General features: G+C 38.7%; 1 protein-coding gene across 1 annotated transcript in view; it reads left to right on the forward strand.

The window, feature by feature from the left end:
- The window catches only part of fmn2b (formin 2b), a 64,944-nt gene extending 59,052 nt beyond the window's left edge, over window positions 1–5,892 (forward strand). The window contains 3 exon segments of the mRNA XM_044178650.1: window positions 2,452–2,601; window positions 2,836–2,917; window positions 3,740–5,892. Of these exon segments, the coding sequence (XP_044034585.1) occupies window positions 2,452–2,601; window positions 2,836–2,917; window positions 3,740–3,766 (259 nt within the window). The 3' untranslated portion in view covers window positions 3,767–5,892.
- The last annotated feature ends 10,679 nt before the right edge of the window (window positions 5,893–16,571 follow it).

Here is a 16,571-nt window from a genome sequence, read left to right on the forward strand (position 1 = left end):
CTTTTATTTTTATAATGCAGCAGGTATACCTGGGGGCGGAGTGCTGATCATCCTAGTTGGAAGCACCTGGGCCTAGTGCTCTCACACTATAAAACCCCGCCTTTCTGGCCGAGAGCCTCTCTTCGTACATTGTTTTGTTTTCAGCCATCCGATATCCTTTCCTCACACTACACGTTGCACTCAAGCATACATGCACCCTCACCACTGACTTTCCTGATAACCACATCTGGGTTTACAGCCTGCGTCTCTCTCTCTTTGTCATGACTTCAGAGCCAGGGCGTGACATGACAAAGATAGTGACGGCACAAAATTTCAATTTAAAGAGTGCATTGCCCCAAAATATGAATAAACTTACTTTGATTGCTGGTATTGCAAGTATCCATGGTATGAACATAATAATTGCCTCCATGTTATGAAGAATAGTACACAATGGTCATTACAGAGAGCCTATGTGTTGTGCTTTTTTCAACATTCTGCATTATGTTTTAATAACTGCACAGTTTTGCATTGATTATTCCTTTCTCCCATCATGGATTTGGCAGTGGTGGAAGAAGTACTTTACTTTAGTAAAAGTACCAATACCACAATGTAAAAATACTCCATTACAAGTAAAGGTCCTTCCTTTCCTGCTCAGGTAAAAGTACAGATGTATTATCAACAAAATGTATCAAAAGTAAAAGTTGTCTTTAATACTGATGCATCATTCATGAGCAGAATTTTACTGTTGAAGCTCCTCGAAGTGGGGCTACTTTGAACTACTTTATATACAGTTTAGTCCAGTGGTTCCCAACCTAGCGGTCCAGCCCCTTCTAAGGGTCACCAGATTAATCTGAGGGGTTGTGAGATGATTATTGTCAGAGTAAAGACGACAACACAAAGTTCTGATACACAAATTTGTTTTCAGTTTTTGGACTTTTCTTTGCTTTTTTTGTGAATTGTGTGATATTTTTACCTCTTTGGGCCTCAAGCAGTTATTAAAAATAAATATAAAGTCTAGAGGGGAACAATCTCTTTGGTGGAACTGCTAACAACTCATAGACATCGACATGACAAGCAGCCCCAACCAGACACTGTTTTTTTTATAAGGGGTCACAAGCCCTAAACATTGGGAACCGCTAGTTAAATCTTAAACAATGCATTGTATTTCATAAACATATGTTTCTTATGTAAAATGTAAATCTGGAAAGTACCTAGTAACTCGAGCTGTCAGATAAATGTAGTGGAGTAAAAAGTAGCATTAAATGGAAATACTCAAGTTAAGTACACGTACCACAAAATTGTACTTAAGTACAGTAAATATACTTAGTTACTTTCCACCACTGGAATTTGGGCTTCATAGCATATGTCACGCCATATGGCATATGGAAAGTACAAGAAGTAAAGTTCAAATCATAGTTTCTGCATCCACTTGGCTACAACGCATGACGTAAATTGTGTCATCTTCCCATAAACCATAAGCACGTCTGCTGTCCTCATCCGTTTTTTGTATATATCCACCCCTATAGGTGCTAAATTAATTTTACTTCTTTTATTAGCATATTTTTAAACTATATTTGTTTGGATTGACAGGTCTCCCAAGATACCACACTAAGCTGTGGTGGTTGCTGCTTGCTTGGCCCTGTTCAGCTCCAACCCTTTACTAGATTAGAATTTTCAAATTCTAGCGTCAAGAAAAGTACTTTCAGGTGTCATTGGGACATCATAAGCCGCGTTTCCACCCAGAATACCCAGAATCTTTATTCCCAGGAGCTACTTTTCAAGGAACTAAAAGGTCCTTTCAGCCCATTGTTGTCTGCGTTTTCACCACGGCCTAAATACCCGTGAAGATTAGGCAAATTACACCCATTAGGTTACACGCATCATGACAACAGTTAGCATTATAGCATTTAACGAGCATCATGTGGGCCATATGTGATTTACCTTCAACAGACTTGTCATCCTTTTCTGTGTCTTCTACCACGGCTTCCGACAGAGCAGTAGCTGAGCAGCTGCGCCAGAGAAGGCTGGCCTCTGACCCAGCAACGCATCGATCCAGACAGTCAAACCACTTGCTGCTGAACTTGAGCAATCAGAAATGTTCAACGCAGCAAGCCCCATCCTGAAAGCTCCTGTACTTTAGGAAAGTATTACCCCCTGAGCAGGGACCTTTCCTCCCCGGAACTTAATTTAGACTCTGGTCCCTGCGGTGGAAACTCACTGAGTTCCTCCAAGGTTCCTAGTCTCTGGGGAATGTTCCTGCAGTGGAAATGCAGCTCCAGACATTACACCCATGTTCTGCCACAGTCTATAGGTCAATGAACATCATGGTTATAGGTCTTCTGGTCTTCACAGTTACTCAAAGTGTGCAGTCACTGGAATGTCTGCACACTTTGGCTCCAGTATCATATTTTCTCTCTACTCATGGATAAAAAGGGAAGGTCATTAAGTAAACTTGTGATTGTGTCCTGTCAGGTTCCTGGAGCTCACAGTGTTCTTCTCAGTGAAGGCAAAGGCAGGAGAGAAGGAGGTTTCACCCAACACTGTCTTCTGCATCTGGCACGAGTTCTCCTCTGACTTCAAGGACCAGTGGAAGAAGGAGAACAAAGCCATTCTCAAGGAGAGGTAACACATACTACTCTAGAAACTGCTGTTGTTTCATTTTCTTTCTGTCTTTCTTTCTTTCTACCAAAATATAAATATCTTAGACAGATATTAAACGTTCTACTTTAAATAAGCTAAAGTTAAAAGGTCTAAAAATTAAGACCAACCAAATGGATCTTAGCTGCTAAGTTAGTACAAGTGGTTAATTGAGTTGGTGTACTGATATTAACTGTATTAACACTGTGTGTTCTGCAGGTTAAAAGCAGCAGAAGAGTGTTTCAGACAGGCCAAGGAGAAGGCTTCCTACAGCGTCAAACCCAAACACGCCTCTGGCATCGTAAGTTGACCTTTCATCTTATGAGCTTTACTCCTAAATGAACACTAATTTAGCTCCAGTACGGAGGTAGAAGACCAAGTGTCACAATAACATTTAACCTTTACCTCACCTTGATATTTACAGACAGTGACATTTATGTTGAGGCTTTCCTAGCAATGTGCATAAATTGTTAAAAATGTAACAACATAACATCTAATTTTACAGGGACAGCGTTTCAACCACTCATGACAAACCTAAAGAGCAGCCTCTAGAATGATTAGCTAATGTCACCGTATAATTATGCATAAAAGCATGAAGGCAGGTGAAATAGGCTTCATTCATGCACACAGGTAATCTAAAGGGAAGGAACCCACTCATTAAACTGCTAAACTGAGCCTACTTCAACTTTTACTGCTCTAGTTGCTTTTCTCCCCACCTCCCATTTTTTCCTCTGCAGGACTAACAAGCACTAATTTGCAGCAGCCACTCAATTGTTGCGTGAGGGAAAAAATAGTCTGCTATAGGGGCAGAGCCTCTTGAAGAGTTAATGTTAGGGAAAGATGGAGAGCTGGCTACTATTATGAGACGTGATGTGAAATTGTGCTACCAGTATTGAAGGCAGCAAACCCCTGACTTCCATTGTGAGCATTTGAAATTTGAAATTAGTTCTGAGCGCTACTATCTCTCTGTCAAGTCCAAACAGTGGTTAACCTAAATGTTTATCCATACTGACTTCAAAATTAATTTTAAGTTCCCTACTCTTGTTTATAGCTTTTTACTGGTTATAGTAAGATGATAGACAGGTGTAATGCACTCAACCTCTGTGATGTGTCCTTTCCACAGAAAGCCAAGCTTGGTATGAAGATTTGACTCAGTGGACTTGGAATGCTTGTTTTCCCAACTTTGGGCACCAGCAGTGAGTCACAGACAAAAAGTATGAGGAGGACAGAAGAGAAAAATGAAGGGACAGTACAAATGTGAACGCATGTATGTGTAGCTGAGCCTACTCTGGACATCTTTTTTGATTTATTTATTTTTTCCAGTTTGATCAGTTTTGCCTGCACTGTCAGCCTGTTGCCTTACATTGCTGTCCTCTCTAGTTGCTCTAGGGCCACCAGGCGCCATGAATCTTGTTGTTGGGATCACCACAACTCAGCCAAATTACATATAGTGCATCAGCTGGAATAAGAACATACTGTCTGTGTAGCCTATACGCTTACATTTCTAAAATATCAAATGTCTCACAAATTAAGATTTTTGAGCAGATGGCAAAGTCAAACAGTAAGCCTACAGTGTTTTAAGGAGCAATAAAAATGTTGACTTATTCCCTCCTGAATGTAATCTCCATAAATAGACCACATGCTCAGTGAGATGTGATGTGATGAAGACTGCTTGTTTAAATTCTGACTGAGGCACTGGCACAACCAACAATGACATGCCTCAGTATTACATTATTAATTCTGACTGTAACTGTCCCACTGGCCACATAGTGTTATTTAAATTCAGCTCAAAGCCATCACCTTCAGTATTGCTGAATAATTGTTTTTTGGCAGCACAAAAAGAAAAAAAGAAAAATACATGTCTGAGAGTTCTGTAAAGTACACATGTTTTGACCACTGGGGGCAGTCATCAGTCATAAATACAACTGAAGAATAACTGGTGTATCTATTTACTGCACAGCCAAATTGTTTTAATACAAAAAGACAGTCAACAGTGTCTTCAGACATAGTTATACTGAATTAATGATCAGATGTCCAGTACATGAATGCGTCATTTCCTGTGAATCCCTTGTGTGTGGGTTTGAATTTATAGATTTGAATCCTAGACTTTGCTACTAACACTCAAAACCAATGTAGAAACAGAGTTCAACACAACTCATGCCATAAATGGTATGTCAATTTATCTTTGTCCAAAGCCCTAATATTTAGGTACTCTCCATAAAATGTGGTCACTGTCAGATATCAGCATGATTTTCCATTACTATGTGTATTTTGATTGAAACATTTTAACATGTTTTTCAGCATGTTCATCAGTTTTGTTGCAGCATTGGTGAAAGTATGTGGGTAGGAGGTTTGTGATTGTTTTTTCGTATTTTTTTTGTTTTGTCTTGGAACTTGGCATGGGAGTGTGAAGAATTCCCAGCAAACACAGCGCTGGGCCAGCTTGCCTGAATAGAAATTTTGAAATCTCAGCAGCCACTGAAGTAAGAGAGAATGAGAGTGACTGCCATTGATTAGCAGCACTTGCTGAGACTATGATGATAAAGATGATGATATATTCTGGTTGTATTTGCAAATATTACTGACAACATCAAAACGCTATGTTGAAAAGTGACAGAAATCTGAGTTATCCCAGACAACAGCCATGGACACATCCTTTCAAATGCCACAGTAAATTGTCTCACCTCGATATTAGCTCTTTCTACATGGACTTTTACAGACTACCACAATGCTGTTTGTGATTCTACATCCTGACTGTCCAATCAGATTTAGCCTCTCAGTAGAAAATCAAACTTGTAAGTATTTTTACAGCAGTGTTGATGGGCAGAAAAAGAATGTCACTTTAAACTTACATGTGGAATTTTAATGTATGTTCAATAACATGCCATATCATACCAGATACGATACACCATAGGAAGTGTGTGTGTGTGTGTGAATTTTCTCATCACCAGGTTAATCACATCTTTGTGGTTTAAAGCTATGTGATGAAGGATGTGTATAATGCATTAAATTACAGCTATTGAATTTTGTTGCAGAACTAATGACTTGAATTGATGTAAAGTAATAAATCGTTAAAAAATTATGGGGAGACACGTTTTGTGTTTCTTTTATTGATGTCCTCTTCTGCTGGCCAAAATGATACTCTCAATAGGAACTTGACTACGTTTTAACAGTTTCATGTGCAATTAAAATGTTTGTATACATGTATATGAAGAGGATGCAGGGGTCTGGGAGCGGTGACATTTATGTAAAATAAAGAGAATGAATTCTGCATTATTATGGTTTAATGCAATATTTCATTGTGATAAGCTTAGGCATGTGACTGAAAGGTCACTGTCCAGGCTATTGGAGTACTTTTGTCTTTACTTTTATGCCGGTTCCCCATCCTGGTGGAGGCGATCCAGGGCTCTATTGTTTACACCTGGGATGTGTGGCCGGTGTGAGACCTGAAATCCCCAAGGAGCTGAGGATGAAATACCAGGGCTGCAGAGCTGTTAGGAGATGATGCTTAAGGAAGAGGACACTGACTGTATCTTCCCTCTATCATTATGGGGAATAAGATGGACAAATTAACATCACTCACAAAGGAGACACGGAGACATGGCTATATGACAACATACCGGACTCTATCGTGAGTTTAGCTGGCTCCCAGTTGGTGCAGGCAGACAGGAGTTGCAGCGAGAGCAGCAAGAACAAAGGAGGGGGAGTCGCTATTTATGTGAACAACATAATAAAAGTACCTGGGAGTCCACAAAGACGATAAGTTGGACTGGACTAAAAACACAGAGACTTTGTACAAGAAAGGTCAGAGCTGCCTGTATTTTCTCAGGAGACTCAGATATTTCAACGTCTGCAGAACCGTGCTGCAGATGTTTTATCACTCGGTGGTGGACAGGATCATCTTCTACGCTGTAGTGTGCTGAGGCAGCAGAGTGAAGGCAGGATATGCTAATAGACTCCATAAGCTCATCAGGAAAGCTGGTTCTGTCCTGGGAGTGGAACTGGAGTCTTTGGTGGAGGTGTCAGAGAGGAGGATGCTGTGGAAACTACTCAGTATTATGGACAATGCCTCTCATCCCCTGCACTCCACAATGGAGTCATATCAGAGCACCTTCAGCTTTAGACTGAGACCACCGAGGTGCGCCACAGAAGGCTATCAAACTGCGACACTGAGAACAATAATATTACTACAATATTACTTTTTCAACACCATGTGCAATATTACTTTTCAATATCATGTTCTCTATTACTTTTCAATATCATTTGCAATATTACTTTTTCAATATCATGCAATATTACTTTTCAATATTGTTGCCAATACTACTTTTCTATTTTAGTTTACTTATTTTACAAAATGTATCTTACTTTTATTGTTATTCTGTTAGGCACTGGTGTTAGCATTTACTCTTTATACACTTTAAATGTATTACTCTATTGTTTTTATTCTTATGTTATTGTACTTTTGAGCAATCTCTGGCACAAGAATTTCCATCGGGACTAATAAAGTTCTATCTTAATTTAACACACCCTGAGTGAGCAATAGTTTACCAATAGTAAAAGACTGTAGTGTGTCCCCAGAGTATAGGGAGCTGAAGTCCAGATGTTACATCCAGGCTAGCCATTAGCTTCTGTAACTCAAACAGGTTTTCAAACTGTGAGGTGCCTCCCCAGGGGAGCATGGGAGACTTGAAAGGGGTGTGGCAACCCATTCTCATTCCTAGGGCGTCAAATACCGACGTTTTGTCACGCCCCTTGACAATGTATACAGATCCACATGGTACACTTTAGCATCTGTAGGAGACACCTTCAGAAAGGACAAGGACACGTCGACATGCAAGGACACTTCGACCTGTGGGCTGGGGGAAGCTGGGATCGAACCGCCAACCTCCTGATTGGAGTTTTTATCAAGGTTAGTCCTTAAAACACATAAAGTAATTATTGTAGGTGATTTAAATATTCATGTGGACGTTGAAAATGATAGTATTAGCACTTTATCTCATTATTAGATTCGATTGGCTTTTGTCAATTATTATTTTTTATTATTATCAGCCTTTATGTTTTTAACTGAAACTTGTTTAAATGAAAACAGCACAGCTGTTCTTATCAAATCAGCACTTCCCTACTTCAGTTGTGGGTGATGACAGAGTGCATAAGAAAGGACGTGGAGTTGCGATTTTGTTTAATAACACTTTCCAATGAAAGAAAATATTACTAAAAAAATTGCATTAAAAAAAAATCTGGCCCTTCAGTTAAATTCCTCCTCTGGATAGCTATGGACTGACTCAGTGTGTGACAGAGCCCACTCACCATAAGGGTCACACTCTTGACCTAGTTATCACAAAAGCTCTCAATATTTCTAGCATTGTGGTGACTGATGTTCTCTCTGATCACTCCTATGTTTTCTTTGAAATGAATATCAGTGTTTGCACTAAGGTACAAACAGAGATAATCACAAAACGGTATATATCACCAGAAACACTAGTAAATTGTTCACTCAGGCTTTCTCCTCCACACCTGCCCTTTGTTCAAACTCTGTTAATGATACGGTGGATAATTTTAGCTCTAAAATTACAAATCTTGTTGATGCAGTTGCCCCTTTAAGGTCAAAGTTGTCACTGGTAAAAAAGCACCATGAAAACATGCCACACTGGTGAAGATTTAAAAAAGGGAGTGTCGTAAAGCCGAATACAGATGGCAAAAATCAAATATCTGTATTCGTTATGAGATTTTTAGCTTAGAACTAAGAAATGCAAGACAATCTTTTTTTCTCTGATATCATTACCAAAAATAGTAATAATGCACGTGTCTTATTTGCAACTGTTGACAGGCTGACAACCCACCCCATGTCAGTAGCCATGAATGGGGTGAATGTGATATGTAGATGAAGCGCTTTGCTTAGTCAGAAACTAGAAAGGCGCTATATAAGTACAGTCCATTTACCATTTATTACTTGGTATCGGATCAAAACCAAATTTAGCAGTATTGCCCACCCCTACTTTCAACCATTAAATGTCATGGTCAAATTTATTTATAGAGTGCTTTAAAAACAAACCAGGTTTGTGCCAAAGTGCTTTACAACAAACATACTTGAGCAAAAAGATTATCACAAGACACAAGTACTTAAATACGTAGTGCATGCATACAGACACATATAGACACACATACAGACAATCATGCATATCAATGTAGAATGCAAATCGTATCAAGAATCACTGCAGGGGTAGGCAAGGGAGTAAAAGTGGGTCTTATTAATAACTAATAATAACTATTTATATAGCACTATTCAAAAGCAAATAAGATCCAGAACTTAAGATATAAATATGATAAAATATTTTAAATAATTGCAACAAATACCATCAGATTAAGAAAAATCCATAAAATAAGAAATTGCAACAAGTGAGTCTTGAGGATATTACAGCATGGATGACTTTTTCTAAATCTTTAGGTGATAAAGTCCTGATCTTGGATATAATTTTGAGCTGAAAGAAGCTAGATTTGACACCTGTGTTAACCTGTAGTACCCATTTCAGAGTATTGTAGAATATTATTTCAAGGTTTTTTGCATAGGGTCTGATGTGATTGGATAACAGGTTGAGGGACTGGGCAGTGGTGCTGGAGGAGTTTGGGGTCCGGAACAGTATGATCTCTGTTTTGTTTTCATGTAATTGTAGAAAGTTATTAGACATCCATCCTTTAATATTGTCCAGACATTTAGTGAGGGTAATAGGTCCATGAAGAATTGTTAACAGTGACAGAGGAGTTCCTATCTGTGATATAAGAGTGATAAGTGGTGAGCAGAAACACCAAACTGAACTCTCTCTCTCTTACTGCAGAGCCACGAGGGCCTGCGTACCAACCAAGGGGCTACAACAAGAAAGCCTGCCAGCTAACTTTCAACAAGAGCAACGAAGTAGCTTAGTGCTGATTTAACTGAGTAGAACAACAGATGGAGCAACCAGCTTCCTCCATCTGCACAATCGGAATACTGCACAGCAAGGACTTTTCCCTGAACCACAAATCTTCCCCACCTGGCTAATCCAATGGAACTGCCAGATGATAACACAGAGAAAGCAACTTCTTCCTTTACTGGTAAAATAACCACTGAGCATATAACTGGACATAACATAGCATAGCGTACATGGCAAAGCACAGGACTGTTATTTTTGTCAATGTATATGTATTGATTTGGTTCATTTAGTTTTATTGTTGTGATGTGTTTTCACTGTTACGTTATTTTGGTAGCCAGATGCTAAATTTATATGTTTTACACAGACACAGGGTCTTGCATGCAAACTAACTATTCTCTTTTAACTGGGCACCATTATCCTACATCGATCACATTCACTTCAATTTGTCTTTGTAACAGCCACACTCTTGATCAAACATGGCCTCAGCCGCCAATTTGAATTAGTTTTCTTTAACGTTTAACGTCATGTGGCCTTGCTGCCATTTAAATTAACTTTCTTTGGCGATATGCGGCATTGGCCTAAGCCGCTATTTTGAATCCAAGCAACCATTTTGGATCACCCACACACACAAACAGAAACACCCTTTGTTCTGTGGCTTATATTGTGTTCTTGCTTTTATTATATTCTTAATAAAAAATAAAAAAAAAATTCTACGTGGTCTTTGCATTGTTAATTATTTAATTATTAATCAGAGTTCCAAATTAATAGTTTAATGTATAATGTATAATGAGACTGAATTAATTAATTGGCAGTCATTTTCTTTAAGAGTGGTGCCCCTGAGTACTTTATTAATCAAAGTTATTATTTATGATTATCTTTGATCATTTTGATAGTCAAATTGAATTGATTGCACCTACACTATTGCACCTACACTATTTGGTGCCCCTTTAATCATTGTAATTCCCAATAGGGATTTATAACAGAGTTAATGGTGCTGAATAAGATTCTTCGGTTATGGCAGCTATTCTCAGTAATCCTAGAAAAATATATTGCTCTCGCAGTCTTAGCATTGTTCGGGTTCGGGAGGCAGACTGGAGAATCAGAAATTCTGAACAACCCAGATATCATCCACACCAAGATTGGTCCTTAAGGTCCCCACAGCTCTCTAAGCCCCACGCTGGACTGGTGATCCAGACTTTAGCTGTGGATGGAAAATATAAATTATTCTGCCATCGCTGTTAATCACTAGCGTTGTAATTAGTGACAGCTAGCAGCAAACTTAACTAACTTTAGCTAAGTTACTTTGCTAGCATTAGCTTAAGTTGTTTGCAGGCTACGAACTTTACACAGGCCTAGTTAGCATTAGCTTGTAATGCCTCAGTATGAGGATGTAGATAAACACAAAATGCCAACAACGGCCCTACTGTAATAAACTAATGTCTGAACTCTAGGTTAAACATATGGACGTTATCTGAGGTAGAAAGCAACTTACTGATCAAGAACAGTGTCAGCTATTACCCAATTTGTTAGTCACTGAAAAAGGAAGCGACGTCCTAACGTCATTTTCATGTTAACCCCAAAAGAGAGTGGTGACATGTAAATGTAAATGCAACAGACTGGGGGTGCTGTTTTGCTTATTGCATTTGAATATTGTCCACTGTACAGCAGGTTAAGTCTTAGAAAATGAAATGTTAAATGTCGTTTTCATTTTCAAATTGTTAGAAAATTGCATTTTCATTTTCATTTTGACTTAAATATCGCTTACATAAATGGAAAATCAGGTTACATTGTTTATATTGCATTTTCAAATATGAATTAACATTTGAATATTGCCCTTTGTCCAGTGTTTTACGACTTAAATATCAAACACCATTTCCATTTTCATTTTAATATGGTCATAGAACACTCATACGAGTATGTAGAAATGAAAAGGCAAATTATATTATTTCATTTTCATTTTTACTCAAATAACATATACATATGTAGAAAATTATTGTAATTAAACATGGATTGTGAAATCCAGAATAGAATTTAAAATCCTTCTCCTCACCTACAAAACTCTTAATGGTCAAGCACCATCGTATCTTAAAGATCTCATAATACTGTATTACTCGGTTACTTGTGGTTCCTAGAGTCTCCAAAAGTAGATTTGGAGCCATAGCCTTCAGTTATCAAGCTCCTCTCCTGTGGAATCAGGTCCCATTTTGGGTTCGGGAGGCAGACACCATCTCCACATTTAAGAGTAGGCTTAAGACTTTCCTCTTTGATAAAGCTTATAGTTAGGGTCCTGAAACATCCTTAAATTATGCTGCTATAGGCCTAGAGTGCCGGGAGACTTCCAATGATGCACCTCTTTCCTCTCTCCTTCTCTCCCTCTCCATCTGTATGCATTCGTATCCCATTACTGCATGTTACTAACTCGACATCTTCTCTCTCCTGTAGTTTTGTGCTTTCTTGTTTCTCTCCTCTCTCCTTCTGTCGCTTTCAGGCGGTATTTCTGCCTCCAGAGCTGCAGAGACTGGATCTGTGGTTGTGGGCCACCTGCTGCCCCCGTGTTCCTGCTCGACAACTGCTACCACAGTTGTTGTTATTGGCTCTGTTGCTCTAATACTGTTATTATTATTCCTATACCTGCCATTCCTATTATTATTAATTTATTAATATCAATGTTACCACTACCATTACATTATTACTATTTTAAAAATTATATGTGGTATTTGCATTGTGCTTCCCTCTACCCCACCCCCCTTCTCTCTCTCTCTCTCTCTCTCTCTCTCTCTCTGCAATTAGATAACTTCTGTTATGAATTGGCACTATATAAATAAAATTTAATTGAATTGGGAGGGCACCACCATTAATCAAGGGAAAAGGATAGCAAATTAATGGATTCAGTCTCATAAAATACACCAAACTATCAATTTGTAACTCAGATTAATAATTAAATTAATAACTATAACCGAAACTACCCTTAATAATTAGTAGGTTGAAGGATTTGGAGTTCAACATAGAAGAGGATGGCAAATTATTCACTCTTGTGCAACATTAAAGAAACCAGCATAATTATACACAAGCATTTATTAAAAGATAAACAAGCTAAAACACACGCTATGAAGTATAACTCTAAATGCACTAAGCTAAAGAATGGTGTGTGTGTGTGTGTGTGTGTGATCCAAACTGGCTGTTTGGGTCCAAAATGGTGTCAAACAAAAGAAATTAAATTCAAAATGGCGGCTGAGCACCAGCTGCATGGTTAGACAAAGAAAGGAAATTCAAAATGGCGGCAATGCCATGTATGTTAAAGAGTGTGGCTCTGCCGAATTGAAGTGTATGTGAGAACTGTGTAGGATAAACATTGCCAGGTTAGAAAGAGGATAGTTAGTTGCATGCAATACCCTATGGAAGTTTTTTGGCCTCTTTTATTCAAATGGCAATGCATTTTGCAAATGACAATTCAATGTGCAATTTGGTCATGCAATTTGAAAATGCATTTTGCAATTGGCAGTTCAATGTGCAAAGTGGCAATGCAATCCTCAATTCATTAAAAATTTAAAAGAAAGTTCAATCATGTGCTTCTTATTGCCATGGTTTTTTAGTCTCTTTATTCGATTTGTTGGGTCTCTGTAAATAATATAAAGAGTACGGTCTAGACCTGCTCTATAGGTGCAATGAGATAACTTCTGTTATGAATTGGCGTTATATAAATAAAATTGAATTGAGTTATTCAAATGGCACTTAATTTTGCAATTGATAATTACTATCTGTCTGGGAGACAGATAGTCATTTTCGAGGTTTTTTCATAGTCCAGCATACAATTCCTAGTGTCTCTGTCTGTTTGTCCCCTGTTGGTTCCCCTCCTGTGTGTGTGTGTGTGTGTGTGTCTGTCTGTCTTTGGGTGTCTGCTGGCGGGGCGCGGCGTCCGAGGAACCTCCAATCAGGAACTGACACGCCTGCTACTCACCTGCTGTTACCCACCTGCTCTCCATCCACTAATCAACACCTGGCAGTATATATACCCGGCTCTTCTCTCCAGTCATCGCCAGATCGTCTGTTTACCTACATGGTATTACGCTTTGGCCTCTGAGTCGCGATCCATGAAAGATTCTCTTGCTTGTGTTCTGAACCCCTGACTAACTTTCTGAATTCCTGTGTCCAGGCTCACCTCGTCTACAGACACCGGTCTCCAACCCTTCACCGTCTCCCCTAACATCCGCTTACCACCTGCTCTCACCAGTCACTCGCCAGCCAGCCGTGATCGCCTAGTCCTCCGGCTCCCGGCGTTTCCCTTTACACACCTGGTGTCTCTTCTTATTCACAATAAATTGAAACTAATCACTCAATCCCTCTCTGTGTCCATCATGCTTTTGGGTCCAGATTCTCCGTGTACTACAACAGCTTGTTGATGTTTTCTGTTATTTTGATCTTAATATGCAGCATTGATGTAATTGGAAGTAGATGTAGCCCAATAGTCATTTCTTTGTGTGCTGATGAAGTTTACAATTAAAAAAAAAAATACTATAAATTTGTCAGCAAAACATAGACTGAAGTAATAACTAGCTACCATAACAGAAAATCCCAAGGCTTTGATATGAACACAAGTTATGCTAGAAATATTTGTCATAATGCCTATTTTCATTGCAGTTCACCTGGAAGAAATGGTGCAATGTTGGTTGAAATTATTAGCTACAACACAGTAGAATGTAAAGACATAATACAAAACATGTTTTTTGTGTGCAACTAAATTTTCTTTAGGTGAGGAAACCAGGCTGATTCAGTGGGTGTTGAAGATGAGGAGACTCAGACTCCCTCTGGCACTTCCTCCTCTCACTTCACTCTGCAGCGAGCACTTTGAGGAGGATCAGCTTACCACAGGTAGACCAATCAATTCTGAGGCCTGCGCTCATGCAATAAGAAAGAAGACTTACTTTTTGGTCAATTCATAAAAGAGTTAAGAATCATTATTAAGAAATGTTTTGTTCAGTTTGATAGTCATTGCATTTATTTACAAATCCAGTTTAAAGAACTAGCATGCTGGAGTTCAACGATGAAATAACCCAGTGCACTAGTTCACACAAGTGAAAAGTACTTTCCAGTTTGAGATTAACAGGTCTAGATTAGGAAACATCTGGAACTGGCAAACTAAATGTTCATCTGAGAACATAATATCTCCTGTAATAGATGTGTACTGTTGTTACCATCTAAATCTTTACTCTTAAATGATAATATCCTGTGGAAATACAGTATCCTATGCCAGTATATTAAAGCTGAGTTTTCATAGTTGTATTAATACCTGCATAGAAACTATATTTAGTTGAAGAATGTGATAAATATGAGCCATTGAGAATGTTTTTTGTCATCAGGTTAAATAATTTAAAATAAACATAGTGAGATCAAACAGAAATTAGTACATTTTCTATAAACCGACCACCCTTACCTGGTTTTGCAAATTTGCCACATACTTTGTTAAATGTAACAGGAATCTTCGGTGACTTGTTTTATGGTTCAGTATATTTGAGTTTGAACATATAGACTTTATCTGAGGTAGAAAGCAACTTACCCATCAAGAAGAACAGTGTTGGCGTGGTCGAAGTGAAGTGCCGGCAGTTACCCAATCACTGAACGAGGAAGTGACGTCCTAACTGAAAACTGGGTCCACACTCACTATGGGGCAGCACCATACCCCCCGGATGGAACCTTGATGTTGTTGGTGTTGGGGAGGAGGAGAACTGACAGCTACATTGACAGCAATGAAATCTCAGGTAAGATGTTAAAGCTGCATTAATTGATTTTCTGGCCACTTGGGGGCAGAGGAACTGCACAACAAGCTAAAAAACACAAAATCTATGAGATATTGCCTTATAAAGTTGTTATGGCTATGAAGTTAGCAACAACAGTTGGCTACTTACACATCCAGCAGACACAGAGCAACATTAGCTTTCATTTGGAGCTGTTTTGCTGGCCACCTGATTGATGTAACTTCAAAACTAGCTCTGGTTTCCAGCAAGATATTTTCTATTTTCTTTCTGTTTTCTCTGCTAAATGTTCAATATGTTCACCAGCTAGTCTCTAACTGTGTCTGTCTGCTGTTTGGTGCTGGGCAGGCAGAAAACCGAGAGTAGAATGTGCAGCCCATATAACCAAACAATGAGCTAAAAGAGGCTAAACAGCTCTGAAAAGCTGAGAAGGACTGAAAAGTTGGGTGATACGTATCTGTGGATTTGTCACTATAAATTACATATAACAATTTGATCCATTGTTCCAGCACATGGACTTTCACGGAATTAGATGCTCAAATTTCCATTTTTCCAGAGTGCTCAGCTTTTAAGCCATCATGGCAGGAAGTCCTTAAAGTTCACCCCCAAAAAAGGAAATATTAGCATCTTCAATTCCATGACACCTCGACAGTCAATCTGCTGATGAAGATCATGTGACATGAAGACCAGAACACCTACAATATGGACCTTGTGGTGAGAAGTGTTTTTCAACATAAATTTTTTATCCAGCCTATATATTGGCAAATAGTTTGAAGTGTTTTGTTATTTATATTTATTTCTAACATTCTCTATACATATATGGTTGAACGGACTATCACAATCAATTGAATGGTCAACTCTACGGTATCGTCCCCTGTCCAAATGGATATAATGGCAGTCTATATAATGTTTAACCAAAACATAAAAATGTCAGGGGCAGAGAAAAAGAGGGAGGCAAGCACAGACAGACAGATTTAACTGATCCCATTAAATCTAATTACCCACTGAAGGCTACTAATATAGCTGGTGTAAAACACTGTCAGTGCACAATGCTACAATGTTGGGTGATGAGGCAACAATGTATTAGCTTCACATCCTCCATTACTGTATGTCTGTGCTCCTGTCTCTCTCTCTGTGTGTGTGTGTGGTGTGTGTGTCTGAGACAGTGACAGAGAGACAAAGAGAGAGAGAGGAAAAGAGAAATTAATTATAACTAGGCCTATTTACAGTTAAAAATTAAATAATTCAGTATCAGGGATCATCAAAGTCATATCAGCCTACATGTAACGCATTCAAT

This window comes from Siniperca chuatsi, linkage group LG20 (assembly GCF_020085105.1).
Source record: "Siniperca chuatsi isolate FFG_IHB_CAS linkage group LG20, ASM2008510v1, whole genome shotgun sequence".
Classification (NCBI taxonomy): Eukaryota; Metazoa; Chordata; class Actinopteri; order Centrarchiformes; family Sinipercidae; genus Siniperca; species Siniperca chuatsi.